Below are 16,088 nucleotides of genomic sequence, written 5' to 3' on the forward strand. Positions count from 1 at the left end.
TTAAAATGCATGATAACAGTAGCAAGGGAGCGATTATGAACTTGAAAATACTTCTTTCTGGTTCATTGCTTCTTTATCCCATTTGCTCCTGCCTGCTCTCTGTGGGGCTCTTCCTTCTGCTGGGGGAAGCATTTTATGGAGCAATTTCATTGTAAAGATGCTTGTCCTTAGGTCCAGAGTGTTATGCAGTGGCAAGTGGTAGCTGTACCATATCAAACAGCCACTGATGTAATAGACCTGAAACTTCTTTAGGTGTCAAGGTGTTAGGAAATCTGGGACAATGCTGTTCACATTGTACTAGGAATTTGTGGGTTGTAAGCTATTCTGAGCCTTGTAAAATGCTGAAATGGCTTTGGGAAAGGCAGCAAGTGACTTAAGCAGAATATAGCTTGTCGTAGTCTTGGAGCTGCTGTAATAAACTGAGAGCATCTGTGATGTGCCAGCATCGTGGTGTTTAGAGGACAAGTGTTGACTTGTCAGTAATGCTCACAGTTGGACACCGTGCAGCCTCTCCTCTGCTTCAGTGCTTTTGTGACACACTGAAGATGCATCTAAAGGTGTGCCTGTGAAGAATTATTTCTAAACTGTTAATATTCCTTGTCTTAACTACATTATTATGTCAGAGTGAGAGCAGTAGCTGATGAGAATGGCAGGGACACATTCATCTCCCTCTGCTGCATTATTCTGTTGAGCAGTTGAGTGCTGCCCTCTAAGAATGACAGTTTAATGAATCTGAAGAAGTATTCTCATGTTGATTGAGCTGTAATGCAAAGTTATGGTTGTGTGTGGGTATTTCATTGGTGGACCTGTATATTAGGGTAGACTTTCCAACTGCATGAATTTGAACCATTCTGTGGAATTATTATCTTTAGTGTTCATAGCAAAAATGATTTTAAATTAAACTGTGACAAGTAAGTGTGTAATAAAGTATAGATAAATTAATACAAATCCATTACTTTCTTGTCTGTTGAGTCACTGTAAGACCCTAATCTGTTCCTTAGTTCCTCCCTGAAACATCAGATTCCTGTGTGAAGATAAACTCATTCTTTTGGATAAATAAATGTAATATAATTTCCACATCAGAGCTTAAATGCATGTGTCATTTCCTTTTATATTCTGCTCTTCAGTCTTTTCCTTCCTGCTGTATTAGTACAAGGCAGTGGCCGGAGCCTCCCTTCTCTCTCTCTGCAGAAGGCAAGTTCTGCAACAGAACGTTTGATGACTATGCCTGCTGGCCAGATGGACTGCCTGGCACCTATGTGAATGTCAGCTGCCCCTGGTATCTTCCCTGGGCTAATGCAGGTAAGAGCCTTTCCTTATAGGCACAGCTTTAAACCAATCCTATTTGCCTTGTCCAGCCTTAGCAAGGACAGGATTGGCTTAAACTGGTCTGTGAGTGCAATCAATTCTCTGTAACATAAAGGCAGGGACTGATATTAGTGTGATACATTCTTTGTCTCTGTTTAGCAGGAGAAGATGAAAATGAGAGGACAGACTTCTCAAAGGTTGTGTTTAGTTTGGATATTTTTTGCTCTAATCTGGTTTTGTTGCTTGGATAGTGGTGATTATTAATAACTTAGCCTTCAGCAAGCACGCAGAGCTGTCTAACAAAGATAATGGCTTAGTTGGAAAACTGAGATAAAAGTAACAAAGGTAACTGGTACATCATCCTGTAGAAAATAGAGATGGAAAAGTCTAAAGTGAAAGTGTTTTGTGCTGCTTCCTGAGATAAACTTATTTCTCGGAACGCTGTGAGATGAAGGCATTTTCAGTGGTTGCAAAGACTTCTTCCATGAAGGACTGAATGGCACCTTTAGATTTTACAGCCTTATGTGCATGTACACTTGAAGGCAAGGTGTATTAGATCATTTTGTCTAGCATTCTGTCTTTCAAACCAGTGACTTGTACAGCTTGTACTTTGTGAAGACCTTTCTATGCTTTGAAGTCTAAATGAAACAGTTTATTAGCCAGCTCCAGCAGGGTGGAGAATTGGCTTTGGCCTCTGTTAAAGGACAGAGGATATTAGTTAATGAGGATATATAGTTCTGATTGATGGGTGCAAAGTGTATGTTGTGAGTATGGAGAAGATGTTGTGTTGGTATGGAGGGATATCAGGAATGATGAAGTGAAGGGATGGGAAAGTCAGAGATTACTTAAACATATTGTGTAATGTGGGACCTGGGCATAATACAAATACCATGAAATAAGGGGTGGAGATGATCTTGGGTCTGGCTGACTTGATGACTTTCTTCACAACAGCCCTTGCTCAGCTTCAAAGCACTCACTCCAAGCCCTGCCCGAGGCCAGTGAGCCTGGGGGTCTGTTTGAGGTTGGGATGTGATGTAATTGGGACTGCTGATCTGATGGGATATTCCTGCTCTATGATGTGGTTGGCAGTAAAGCTCAGGGAAAGGGGGAAGAAGAGGGAGAAGTAAGTAGAGACATTCATGATGGTGTCTTCCCATGTAATTGTTATCCATGCTGAGGCCCTGCTTTCCAAGAAGTGGCTGCATGTCTGCCTGTGAATGGGAGGCAGTAAATGAATTCCTTATTTTGATTTACTTGCATGTGCAGCTTTTGCTTTATTTATTAAACTGTCATTATCTTGAAGTGGTGTGTGTGTGTTAATCCCCACATTTAAATCAAAATGTCACCACAGCACTGACAAAAGTTTATGCATACTTGGCCCTTCACTCCTTTACAACCACAAAGGATTCCCTGTACTTGTACCTCATCCACCAAGGAAGCCCAAGGGCTGTGAAGAAGTCTCTGCCCTGGTGCCTGCAGCATCTCTTCACCTCCCCTCCATCTTCTCTGAGCTTAGTGCTCTGCACAGGGCTGTTTCTCACACTTTTTTTCTCACTCCTCACTGCCAGGCAGTGTTTGGTTCTTCCCTGAGGTGCCATGGTTTGGTTGATAAGGTGGTGGTAGTTCATAGGTTGGACTCGATGATCTCAAAGGTCTTTTCCATCCTAGTTGATTCTGTTGTCTTGGCTGAGGGGCTCAGCTGGGCCCTGCAGTGGATCTTTGGAGCCAGTCATGTCCAGCATGGGACAGCTCCAGCCCCTCCTTGCAGAAGCCACCCTTGGTTACCTCTTCAGCCTTGCCTGCTTTCCTCAGTGACTTCAGAAGTTAAAAGGCTGTTTGCTAATCCTCCTCAGGCTACTAAAGACCTTATGCTTTTGAAATGGATAAGCAGCTTTTTCAAGTGTATTGAATTAATATTTACCTCATAATTAACATGAAATCACTGGATATGGCAGATTTTTTTCCAATAATGCTTTTCTGTCTGGATACCTAAAACTCTTTACCAACTTTAACTTCTTTCCTCTAAACCTGTTTATTTTCAGTCTTTAAGACCCTGGACTTTCAACTGCTCTTGAAACCACTGGTGGAAAAAGCCATGGTTTAATGCAATACTGCAGATTAATAAATTACTTGAATGTGCAATATCTTTCATACTTTTGGAAACAAGTTTTTTTAAAAATTAATTATCCTGAAAATGGTGTTTGTTTCAGTGAGAAGAGCAGCATTTTGTAAACTCCTTGCTAGGGAGAATTGCAAAACACTTCAGAAAATCATTAAACCCTTGGATTTGTTCCTTTGTTGAGCAAATTGTGCATATACCTCAACCTCTGTTTTATCAGCGAGAATAAGAATGGAACAAGGAGGCCTTTCACTGTCCAATATAAAACAAAAAGTTTGTATCTCTGCCAGGAATGCAGTTTAGGAGCCTGAATTACCATCACCTGATAGAATTCCATGACATCCTGTGGAGTCATGTTCAAAGTGAATGGTAATGAGCTGCTGTGATGAAGAGGTAAATGTCTTTGTAATGGAAGATTTAGAGCAATAGAAAATTGCCCTGTGGTTTAGAGTGGTCACTGAAGGATGTTTATTACTTGTTCTTGCTTAGTCCCCTACTTGGAACTTGACGTATGTTCTAGCAGTGCAGGACTTCCATCTCATCTCCTGGAAATGGAGATGAGGAAAAGATGAGATGTTGTTTGGAAAGTACCTTCAAAACATGTTCAGGGAAGGTCAGCACTTGGCTGAAGCACTTCATACTTGTACACAAATATTTAAGACTGCTGCTCCCTTGACTAGAAGTCAGGTTTTCAAGTTTGTAGAAAGCTTGCTGGGGTGTACCCTAAGAAATCCCCTGGGAATTTAATTGAGTCACTTGAAACCAAATGTTGAATCCCCTGGGAATTGAACTGAGTCACTTGAAACCAAATGGGGTACTGAAATAGAGGAAGCATTGAGTTTGAGTCTCTTTGTGATTTAACCACTTTGGTATAAAAATGTAGAAGAGCTGGAAGCAGGGAAAGGTGATCCAGGAAGCATACACTGGTCATTAAGGGATAGCATTGGGAAAGCCATAGCCCATATGGAATTTTGTCAAGTGAGATGAAGAGCAACAAAAAGGGCTTCTAAACAGATAGGAAAAAAAAAATGGGGAACCACTACTGAGGCAGGAAACTCTTTGGCAAAGGATGGGGAAATGACTGAAGTATTCACTGCCTTCATCATGGCCTTTACTGGTAAGAGCCACTTTCAGCAATCTGAGGCCACTGTGATCAGTGACAAAGTTGGAAGCAATGAAGACTTACTCTGGATGAGGATCAGAAGATGGAACACTGCATGCAGTATACCCAAGTCCACAGCAATTGGTAGGCTGTACTGATGAGTGGTGAATGAGCTGATTAATAAGGATATGAGGTCATTTTTGAGTATCTTTGAAAGGTCATAGCAATTGAGGGAGATTCCTGCAATTGTCACCACTATCTTCAAGAAGTGCAAGGATGCAAATCTGGAGAATTACAGGTGAGTGGCCTTCTGTCAGTCCCTGGCAAGTAAAAGAACAAATAATCCTGGGGATGGGTTTCTAGCACTTAGAGGGCAAGAAGGTGATTAGGAGTAGTCAGCATAGGTTTATGAAGGGGAAATCATGCATGATGAACCTGATAAGAGGCCTGGTGGCTAAGGGAAGAGCAATGGAGGTGTTTATTCAGTAAGACTTTTGACACAGGCTCCGATAGCATCCTCCTTGACAAACTGATGAAATGTGAATTAGACAAAAGGCTGAAAAAATGAACTGACAGACATCCTGTGAGGTTCTGCCCCTGGGGAGGAATAGTTGGGGCATTGATACTTACTGCTTTCCAGCCAGTCAGTGTCAATGCTGACTGGCTGGAAAGCAGCTTTGCAGAAAAGGCCTTGGAGGTACTGGTGGACACCAAGCTCAGCATGAGCAGCAATGTGCCCTTGAGGCAAAGGACAAAAATGGTTTCCTGGGTTGTATTAGGAAAGCATTAGTGGCAGTTCAAAAGGATAATCCTTCCCCTCTACTCTGGGGGGGGGTGACACATCTGGAGTGCTTTGTCTGGGTCTGAGCTCCCTGGTATGAGGGAGACATGGACTTACTTCAGCAGGTCTGGAAAATGACCGTGAAGTTTATTGAGGAGTGGGAGTGCTTCTTACAAGACGAGACTGAGAAAGCCTGGAGAAGAGAAGCCTTAGGGAAAATCTTATCAAAGTGTATGCTCACATATTGAAATACAGAAGGTTTCCTGTAAACATAATTATTTTACAATGAGGTTTGTCAAATACCTAGGACAAGTGACCCAGAGAGGTTATGGAGTCCTTGTTCTTGAAGAAGATGATCATAGCCTGACTAGACATGAACCTGAGCAACTTGCTCTAGTTCCTTGCTGTATTAGGAAATATCCAGGGTCTCAAGCCAGTGTTGATTGCTTTGTGATTCTCTGCTTCTGTTTTTTTTTTTGTTTATAAGATAATTTTTGGTAAATTATTGTCAGATGTTACAAATTTCTGTTTGTGTCAGCCAGAATACAAGATGGGGAGAAGAATTTGCATGGTAAATGTTTGGAAAACTGAAGCGTTCCTTGGGGAATTCCGGGTTTTGAAACTATGCTTTAATAGCTTTTGCTGTTTGTGTACCACTCTTATCCTAGTGGCTGTCAGTCTTGAGCCTGCCCTTCTGCAAATCTCAACAACAGATGTGTCCCAGCAGGTTGCTTATCAGAGTGGCAAGCTGAAAATGGGATGAAGAACTTTTTATGTGCTCAGCAGGTGTGTGAGTAGTCCAACTGCACATGATGTCAGTTCTTGTCCCTACGTGATGCCACAGAGCTGCTCACTGAGGTGTGACATTCTTCTTGTTCCTTCAATGTGACAGCTTCTGAATCCCTGTCTGCATTGTGGACAGGGTTCAGCAGTAGTGCTTTCTCCAGTTCTTTGGATTGCTCATTTATCTCAGGGTAAAAGAGCAGCTGCAGGGAGATGGGAATCTGTTCATTGAGAAACTTGAGAGTTAATCTGGTGTCCAGTGCTATGTGCCTATTCAGATTTGTGTGCATACAGAGACTCAAGGTCAGCCTTTTGCCAGACAAATCCGTGCAGGATGGGCTTACAGGTCTTTTCTGCTAAGGAATATGTACATTTGCAAGATTTTTGCTTACAAGATTACTTCCCTTGTGATTGCAATGTTTGTCTTCAGCCCTTTTTGAAAATGCTGTTTGCAAGGACAACCTATAAAGAACAGCAGAGACAATCAATATGGTCCCACTTGTCAGATCTCTTTAGAAATGCTGAGGCTGAGAGTTCTTTTTGGTGTGTTACAAGAGACCTATAAAGAACAGCAGAGACGATCAATATGGTCCCACTTGTGTCAGATCTCTTTAGAAATGCTGAGGCTGAGAGTTCTTTTTGGTGTGTTACAAGAGGTAACACCTAGCAGGTGTATCAGCATCCCTGAAAGAGTCACTATTGGCATGCTGTCTGCAAGGATGGACTCTGAGGGCTGGGAATATGTTCGCAATAATAACATGTTCACAATAATTGAATAGAAGAAAGATCACAACATTAGACCAAGATTTTATGGTTGAAACCATGTAGGCCTGTACTGCTACAGACTTTTTTTGTCACAGGTAAGTAAATTAAACCAGAATTTTTACAGGAAACTTATTATTACAGGTTGCGCTGAAATAGTGGGTATTCATTTGTGGGTGCACTTTTGAGATATGTTCTGAATGTTGGGTTATCTTCTCTTTCTTCAGTGACATTGCTGTCATTTTTTCATCTATAGTTACGCAGCAGATTAGATTGACAATTTCACCCAGCTGAGGTGTGGGGATTTCTCCTCATTCCTTTGAGTTTTGGTTTTATATTTTCTTCTCCATGTAGATCAGTTTCCTGATAAGTGTGATTGCAGCTGTATAAGCATTCATCTGCTTCAAGAACATTGGTCATTATATTATTTTCTTAAAATAAAATTGTGAAATAAGGATATTATGGGGTATATGGGTAATCAGTATTCCACTAAAGCCAAAGTAGCTGAGGTTTAGAGTAGCCTCTGCTTCAGGTTAAATCATTGTCACTGGAATGAGAAATAGGTGGTTGATGTGTCTCACAGCACAGGGGTCGGTATCCTAGCAAATGAGGAGCCCAGACACTGCTGGGCTGCAACTACATGGCAGGAGTTCATAAAGTTATCTGTGTCCCTTGAGAGCCATATAAAAAAGCTCACAGGTAAGTAAATTAAACCAGAATTTTTACAGGAAACTTATTATTACAGGTTGCGCTGAAATAGTGGGTATTCATTTGTGGGTGCACTTTTGAGATATGTTCTGAATGTTGGGTTATCTTCTCTTTCTTCAGTGACATTGCTGTCATTTTTTCATCTATAGTTACGCAGCAGATTAGATTGACAATTTCACCCAGCTGAGGTGTGGGGATTTCTCCTCATTCCTTTGAGTTTTGGTTTTATATTTTCTTCTCCATGTAGATCAGTTTCTTGGTGTGATTGCAGCTGTATTAGCATTCATCTGCTTCAAGAATATTGGTCATTATATTATTTTCTTAAAATAAAATTGTGAAATAAGGATATTATGGGTATATGGGTAATCAGTATTCCACTAAAGCCAAAGTAGCTGAGGTTTAGAGTAGCCTCTGCTTCAGGTTAAATCATTGTCACTGGAATGAGAAATAGGTGGTTGATGTGTCTCACAGCACAGGGGTCGGTATCCTAGCAAATGAGGAGCCCAGACACTGCTGGGCTGCAACTACATGGCAGGTGTTCATAAAGTCATCTGTGTCCCTTGAGAGCCATATAAAAAAGCTTCCTGCAGGTAGTGAGGGAGCTCTTTCTTGCTTCTTGACAGCAAGAAGCAGGATCATTGAGGCAAATGATGTGTAAGGGAATTAATTTTGGTCAAACAAAGTATTCTGTTCAGGACTCTGTAGAGAAATTCTTATATTTTCTCTTTGGGAAGATTTCTTGGTTTTCAGTTATTTTTAAATGCTTTCAAAATATGAAGGGAAATGTATAGGCTATCAGAGCAAGCACATGCTTAACTTTGGCATGACTTGCTTCCCTATCCCCAAAAAGAAACCCAAACCAAAGCAAAGCTTTTTTGTTTTGGCCTGCTTATACATCTTTGAAAGAGCAAATTACAGAAGTTTCTCAAATCTGTGATAGCTATTTCACTCTAGCTCTGTTTGGCTTTTATTTGTTCTTATGCAACTCCCACTGAGGGCAGGTCTTTATGGGGAGATGCTGAAGTAGCAGGAGGGAGGTTATTGTTAAATGAATTTGTTCTGCAAAGTTGCCAGTGCAGATCTTGGCCCATAGCCAGAGCTTGTTGAAGGCAAATTTTCTATACTTGTGGCTGACAGAGTTGAAGCTTTTGCTACTGTATGTGAAGCCCACTCTGGTTGTGATAGCACTGAAGTTACATCTGGTAAACTTTGCACACCTTGCTGTCCAGATTGTAGTTGGAGAGATTATGACAAATTCTGGGGCCGCAGCTGTCTCAAAGCCCAGTCAGTGCAGAAGCTCTGAGGGGAGCAGTAGGGGCTCCTTTAAGGGACAATGGGCACCTTGCCCCACTGTCACTGGCTGTGTGCTTTTTCTTGTTACCTTCTCATAATTGAAGGCCAGCTGCCAGTAACACCATGTGGATTTGGAAACTGCCGAGCTGCACAATTCATCTTGCAATTATGCCTCCTCTGGGGTTCTGATATTTTATTGTTTAATAGCACTAAATCCTTTTTAATTAAAAAACCTTCCAGAGGTACTAGTTTCAGGCAAGAGTTATGTGAACAGTGGCCACATCAGTTGCCCCTATATGCACTGGACTGCACCAAGGCTGGCTGTGGACTTGCATCAACACAGATGTGGCTGTTGCTCAGATCTCCACTCAAAATCTGAAATCTTTCAATGCTTTTGTTTCAGCTTAGAGCCTGTCTCTAGTTTTGAGGGGTCTGACATCTGAATTAGATTGATACCAGTCTCTGTCTGTGTTGGTATCTTGCTATGGGACAGTTGTGAATTTTGAAGCAACCCCTGATTGTGCTACTTGCTAAGACTGATTTAGTTTGAGCAGATTTGGTGTCTGTTTCTTTGGAGGAAATTTAAGCCAGAAGCTGTGCCTCAGGAGTGCATTGTATTCTTTTCAGTCCTGGAGGGAGGCATAAGACCTACCAATCTGGCTGTACTACTATGAAGTCTTCCATAACAGCCATACACAGGCCTTTGGAGGACTTCTGCACTACCAAGATCTCATTAAATTGTAATGTTTCTTGTGCCAGGTAAAGGGCTAGGTGGCTTGTATGCCTTAATTGATGTTGTCCATGAGGCCTCAGTGCTTTGTAGTTCCCTATGCTCTCTAAATCTACCTTTCTCCTAGTTTGAAATGGTTTTCTTTGTTTACCTAATAACTTCCGTTGTCATTCACCTTCGCTTGAATCACTAGTCTCCTACAATTCACTTTATTATCTGTATTATCCTTTCTTTACTACATTACATGTTGCAATGGTGACACCTGCTCCTTTGTTCTCCCAGATCATCAGGTAAAGTACAGCCTGGGGACCCTTGGAAACAACATTGGTTTCCAGCCTGTGACGTGAGAGACCTGAAAGTCTCTCTGGTGGCAGACTAACCCAGCAGTAATACCAGATGACCTCTGACAGTAACCTTGTGGCTGCCTCTGGCTGCTGGAGATGGAGTCAGTCTGATTAAATCGTGGAGATATCTGGCACCACAGCTGTACTTCACACAATAATTTTGCCCAGTCACAGAGATTGTATGAGCTGAGCTTCACGTGGGGGTGTGGAAATGCAGAGACCAGACTGAGTTGCTGCTCCAGAGTACCATCAGTTGCAAGGATACATTGAGGTCAAATCTTTCTCATTTCCCCCTGCTACATTTGAGACCCTCTTCCAGCACTCTCCATTTTCTCTCTGGTGGCAGAACTTCTCTTCCTCATGTGTCTTTAGGTAGGGGCTCTGCATGAACCTTTGGGTGGAAGTGGGGTGTTACCTTGGAACCCTGAAGTACCAGAGGTTAGCAGTTTATCCATGAGGATTTTATGATTGTTTAAAGCAATTTCCCTAGGGGTTATGAGATACAGACTAACCTTATTGTGGTGCAGCAGAGATCATGGAAATTGTCTGCACAGTCCCCACCCAGCATTTGTGTTTAAATTAGTCCTGGCTGTTGCTTAAATCATGAATTAATACCTTCCTTCTTGTGTGGTGCCTTTCTTTTCCCAAGAGCATAATTGAACTTGCACAATTACACAATTGTAATTGTATCACATACAGCAATATTGAAGATTACACAAGCAGGAAAACCAAAAGTGTTGAAATTAATTAATCTGATCCCAAACAAAATCTGTGATTGTGAGAAGGATAAGGAAAAGGAGAAGGAAAACAGAACCTTGTTGTGTTTGTCAAGGTGTTGCCACAAGTCTTTTGTGTCTGTGGCATGCTGTACTGTGACACAGGTGAGAATCACACGTAGACTTCTGCCTCAGCAGGATTTTGTGTCATTGCTCCTGGGGTGCCTGGACCATTGGAAAATCTTCTACAGATAATCTTTTCTTAAATGTGATATAGTACCCTTCTCAGCCCCTTGCTATCAAACATGGTCATTCAAGGGTGCTGTTCAAGCATCTGCACTCCTGAGGCATCTGCTGTGCTGCAGGATTAAATCCAATGTCTTGGTCCTCTTCCCTTTCCCTGAGTTCCATTTGCATACTGTTCAAATTCAGAGCGGGGAGGGAGTTTGGGGACAGAGTACCATAGTGCCAGAAAGAAGCAAAAACATAAAAAATATGTTTGATTTTGTTTGTGAAACCTCTAATGTTGCCTGTGCAAAGCAAACCAAAGAATCTCTGTTGCTTTCTAGAAGGCTCTGTGGAAAACCCTACAGCTGCGGAAGCTGGCATTTGTGTGAGAGTTTTCCTTCAGACAGTTTTAAAGTTATGTGCATGGCAGGAACATTTGGTTCAAGGGACCAAGTTAAACCCTGTCTGGTTTCATCTCTCTCACTTTTTGTTTAATCATCCAGCTTCTCAGTTTGAGATCGTCTTTTAAAACCGAGACAGCAGATGTCTTCGTGAGTGTGTGGTTTAAGTACCTGCTTGTCTTTTTGCATGCAAGAAAATAAATTTCACTTCAAATATTGGATGCTCTGAAGATGATTAGACATTTATTAAATTTCTTCCTATCCTTGCTTTAATAAAACCAAGCTTCCAGAAAGTTCTTCATAATGCTGAAAAAGGTGTGACCTTTCTTCAGTGAAAAATGTTTCTTTGCATTTGCTAACCCGTAAGCAATTCAAAATTTATATTTCCTTGCACCAGAAGCTGTCTCAAGCTAATTGGCAATTTCAGTTTGCTTAAAATAATAATAAAATTTAAAAAAATCTTAGTCTTTCAAGTTCACCTCTGCCTCTGTTTATCAGTCTCCATCTGGTAGTATACCAGAAAACTCTCAAACATATGTTGCTCATCTCAAGGGTAGATATAGGGGCTGTTGGAAGAAATAATTTTTAAAATCATTAACAGATAGATGTTATTAACATGCATTTGTTTTGGGCCATGTGGCAATGCCATTCTCTATTTTATCAGTTTTGCTTAAGTAAAAGAAACAGCTTTTTAAAGAAACTGCTGCTTAACCTCACATTGAAGTACATATAATAGAGCAGTGACATATGACCTTCCAGCTGGGTTGAGATGTGACTTTGTGTAGGGACAATGAAAAGCTCTCTGCTCTGATTCCTCTCCTGCTGCAACCAAAATACATCAAATGTGTTACAGAACAGGAAACTTTGCACATAACCAGACACTGAAATGCACATATGTGTGATGGAAGCTTGATGTTCATATGTCAGGTATGTATCTGGTCACCTGAGACCTTCTAGCAAGAATTATGGTTTTTGCAATGCTGGACAAGCCTGCTGTAGGCTATCAGCTTGCTGTGTCTGTGGGAGTTGGAGCAGTTGGCAGGACTATGTTTTCCAGAATTTTTTTAGTTATAACTGTATCATGTTTTTGTTTAAAGTAATTCCTTGAAATGCACTGTCAGGGATGTCAAGGCACACCTCAGAAAACACATAGCTAAGCTTAATTTTGTGAGTGTTTGAGACATCTCCTACAGCTGATCAGGCCATGAATAGTGTCTTTCAGTGAGAAATGAACACCATTAGACCCAGCTGCAAGGAAGAGCTGGACTGCCTCTGTGCCTTGCCCATGCTAGTCTAGCAGGTAGCTAAATATGTTTGATATCTTAGACTTCATCTGTGCTCTCATTACTTATTTGCATAACTGAAGCTATTATCTACTTGCTTTTATTTGTTTTTTGTAACAGTGCACTCTTAAACAGAGGGACCTCAAACCTTTCTTCGGGTTCCTTGTGCGTAAGAACTTGCAGTTTTTAATTGCTGTGGATGAGTAAAGTGAATTAATTAAGGGTCTGAATAAACAATAGTGTTTGTGGTTGCTACATAATTAAATGCCTTGCTGAAAACAGATTGTTAACTTTCAGCTGACTTAAACATTGCTAATTAGTAAAATATTGATTGTTTTGGTTTGATTTTTTTCCCCCCCAAGTCCCAGAAGATGGGCTAAGACATGAATACCTGATCTTAAAACGGCATAGGTGGAGAACAACTTGCCCGTATGGCTCACTTCTTCCTCCCCTTTTCAGGAATTCCTGGCACTTCACCTTGGGTGGTGAGAAAGACTCCTCTCACATCCAACCTATGTGTGTCCTCTCATACAACAGATATGCTTCTGATGTGGTAGTGATCTTAAAGGTTATTTCTTTTCCCAGTATCTTCAGTTAAATTTTGGTGAACATATAACTCAATCTTTGGTGAAGATATAACTTCATGTATATATCTGTGTGTGTGTATATATATATATAGGTAAATGCTTTATGTAAAGGCAGCTGAGACTTTGCCCCTAAGTTAGTAGCTTCGTGGTTGAATTTTTTATAATATTTTCATTTGACAGAATAGTCCTGCAAAAAAATGTGGACTGAGTTAAAAGGTGTCTGAATGCAAGTCTAATAACAGAACATGCTCCCTTTCCTTCCATTATGCACATGCTACTTTAACTTGAAAATACACTAATCTTTACAAGGATTACACTTCTTAATCATGCACACAGCTTTATTTGTTTAGCAGTATTATTCTTTTCTACTTGCATGTTTTATTGGTGACTTTCCCCTTGAGAGTTTTCTGTCATAGACTAGATTTTCCCTGAGAGACCCAGGTCCCTGCTATGAATTTTGAAAGTGTCTAATCCTCCTCAAACATGCTCCAAATGTTAACTGTTAGGATTCCCATACATCACTTTAATTTTTCTTTGTATAAGAATAAAGCTTTTCTGGCCAATGTTTATGAGAGAACTTGGGTACATGACTTGTTTGATGACAAAAATAATGCTGGTTGATGCCTGGTCAGACTCATATGACTTTTGGGTTCTAATTTACTTTTTGACAATTGGAATGAGCAGAAATGAATTAGGCAAGAAAAGGATCAAGTGCTCAATGGCATATTTCCTCTGAAGGCAAAAAACTGACTTACACACGCAAAAATTGCCTGGTGATGGTGCTGGAGCTTAATGAGGCAGGGCACCAACAATTCCTTTAAACAGAATGAAAGCATGGGTAAAATGTGGAAAATATTGTGTTGGTGTGACTGATGAATGACAGTGGGCCTAAGGTTTTTTCAAATGTGAGGTATCATTGGCAGTGAATATTCAAGGGAAGGGATTGGTGCTTGGCAGGAAAAGCAAAGTTTAAGTCAAAGGGATTTTGTGTCCATCCAAATACCTCTCAAGCAATGAAAATTGAACGGAAATGAAATTGGAATTGAGAACTTGGGGAAAATTGCCCATATAAGAGTGTAAGAGATCCTGATTTTTAGATCAGGGATAGGGCCCAGCTTTGGGTTGGAGGGTGGGAATCATTGAGATTGTTGTAAAGATTGACTTTGTAAAGAAAAGGTAAATCCAGACATACCTGCAGCTTTAGTGGCCTCCAGACACTATTGACAGAAAAGATAGTGGTTTCCGTAATAAAATTGTTTGAACCTTTCTTTTTTCCCATTATTTGTAAGAGCTTGTATTTAGTATCTTACAGATTTGTAGCACTTGGTGTGATGAGATTCAACAAATTAGAACACTATTTTAGAGCTGATGTTTTCCAAGAACATTTTGTCAAAATCTTACTCTGTATTTCAGTACGTGGATGAGAAAGAGAAGTGTGGCTCCTGTGATACTGGTGATATGTCTCTTGCTGCTTGTGGGGATGAATTCCTTATGTGTGATTGTTTGCACCTACAGTCTCCAGAGGCCATGTCAGTGTGGAGTAGTGTTCCTTTCTCTTGAAATGTGTGACTGTTAAGGTCAGATGTGCTTTTGGTGCATGGGCTGAGCAGGGCCTCTTGTGGCCTTGTTGGCTGCAGTAGGTCCAGATCTGAGAGCAGATGTCCCTTTTTGATTTTGCCCCTCTTCACTGCTTGGCTGGAGCAGGAGGAGCTTGGAGTATGATGAGGAATAGACTGGAGAGAAAGGAGGTGTGAGAGGCTGGAGTTAGGTTGCAGTTTTAATTATGGTGGCTGTGGAAAATGACAGTATAGGAGCAGAGTAGGAGATGGTGGCTTTGGAAAATGACAAGTTTTCCAGCTGAGAGAGAAGTAGAATAGTGTGGGGGGACAGGGAAAGGGGGCAGGAGTGTGAAGGTAGAGCAGCAGCATAGAACTAAATATTGCAGCAGCAGAAAGGGTTGAAAGAATGAACCTGAAGAGGAGAACCAAGGAGAGAAACGCAATTGGGGAGAGAAGAATGATGTCTTTTCGGTCTTTAAAATGGATGAGATGCTTTATTTTATTTGTTCTGCTTTGAAGTGTCTACATTCTTTATTTTGTGATTATAGTGGCTAATTTTTTTGGAAGTTATAGTTATATAACTATATATAGCTAGCCCTAAATGAAGTTTGGTAGTTTGAGATAAATTTTATGATCTGTTTTCTGAAAGCTTCCTATTTAGGATTTTTTGGATTATCTTTTTACCTGTCTTGTGAGAGATGATAAATTTAGGATTATTAAATCAGTGGTTCTTTACACTATTGTTTTTGTGGATAACCAAATACCACTAATTTCCATGTTGCCAAGGACTGGCAGTTTGCTTGTGGCATCTGGCATTTGTTTTAGCCTCCATACTCTGGAGCTTTTTGTTTTGCACAGAAGCTGCATCAACCAACCAGTGTTTATTTGCTTGTGTACATCCCTCTCGCTCCTGGCTGTGCATATTTAACATACTAGTTACCTGTTGTCTTTTCTCAAAGTTTGGGGGGGTTTTTTGTTCAGCAAGTATTATGCTAATGATTTGTCTGGGTTTTTCTTTTCTTTTTAGCTTGTTTTGAGGGGTTTTTTGCTTATTTTTCTAAGGACTTGGAATATGGGTGTAGTAAAATATATCCCTTTCTCTGCCCTGGAGACAACTTTAGTTGTGTGGTTTGCAGCCTTTTTAAGAGAACTTTTAATTGCAGATTCACTTTTCTTTTGTCATTCAAATGTCCTCTAATAGGATGGCTTATATTAATTACATTAACTGATCCAATAACTTAAAAACACAAAACCTCTTAACAGCATTTTTACAAGTTTGTTTTGCATTAAACTTCCAGTCACATTTGTTGTTGTAACAAATGTATTCCAATCCACTTTTATTTATTCTGAACAAAACTTCTAATGGTACTTTTTGGTATCTTAC

The 16,088-nt window shown here is 40.6% G+C and overlaps 1 protein-coding gene across 1 annotated transcript in view; it reads left to right on the forward strand.

Annotated features, from left to right (window-relative positions):
* GLP1R (glucagon like peptide 1 receptor) overlaps nt 1–16,088 on the forward strand; it is an 85,761-nt gene that overhangs the window by 27,430 nt on the left and 42,243 nt on the right. The window contains exon 3 of the mRNA XM_039698002.1: nt 1,192–1,302. Coding sequence (XP_039553936.1) covers nt 1,192–1,302 — 111 coding nt within the window. The remainder of the gene's footprint in view (nt 1–1,191; nt 1,303–16,088) is intronic.

Source organism: Passer montanus, unplaced genomic scaffold, assembly GCF_014805655.1.
Source record: "Passer montanus isolate IOZ18808 unplaced genomic scaffold, ASM1480565v1 scaffold12, whole genome shotgun sequence".
Classification (NCBI taxonomy): domain Eukaryota; kingdom Metazoa; phylum Chordata; class Aves; order Passeriformes; family Passeridae; genus Passer; species Passer montanus.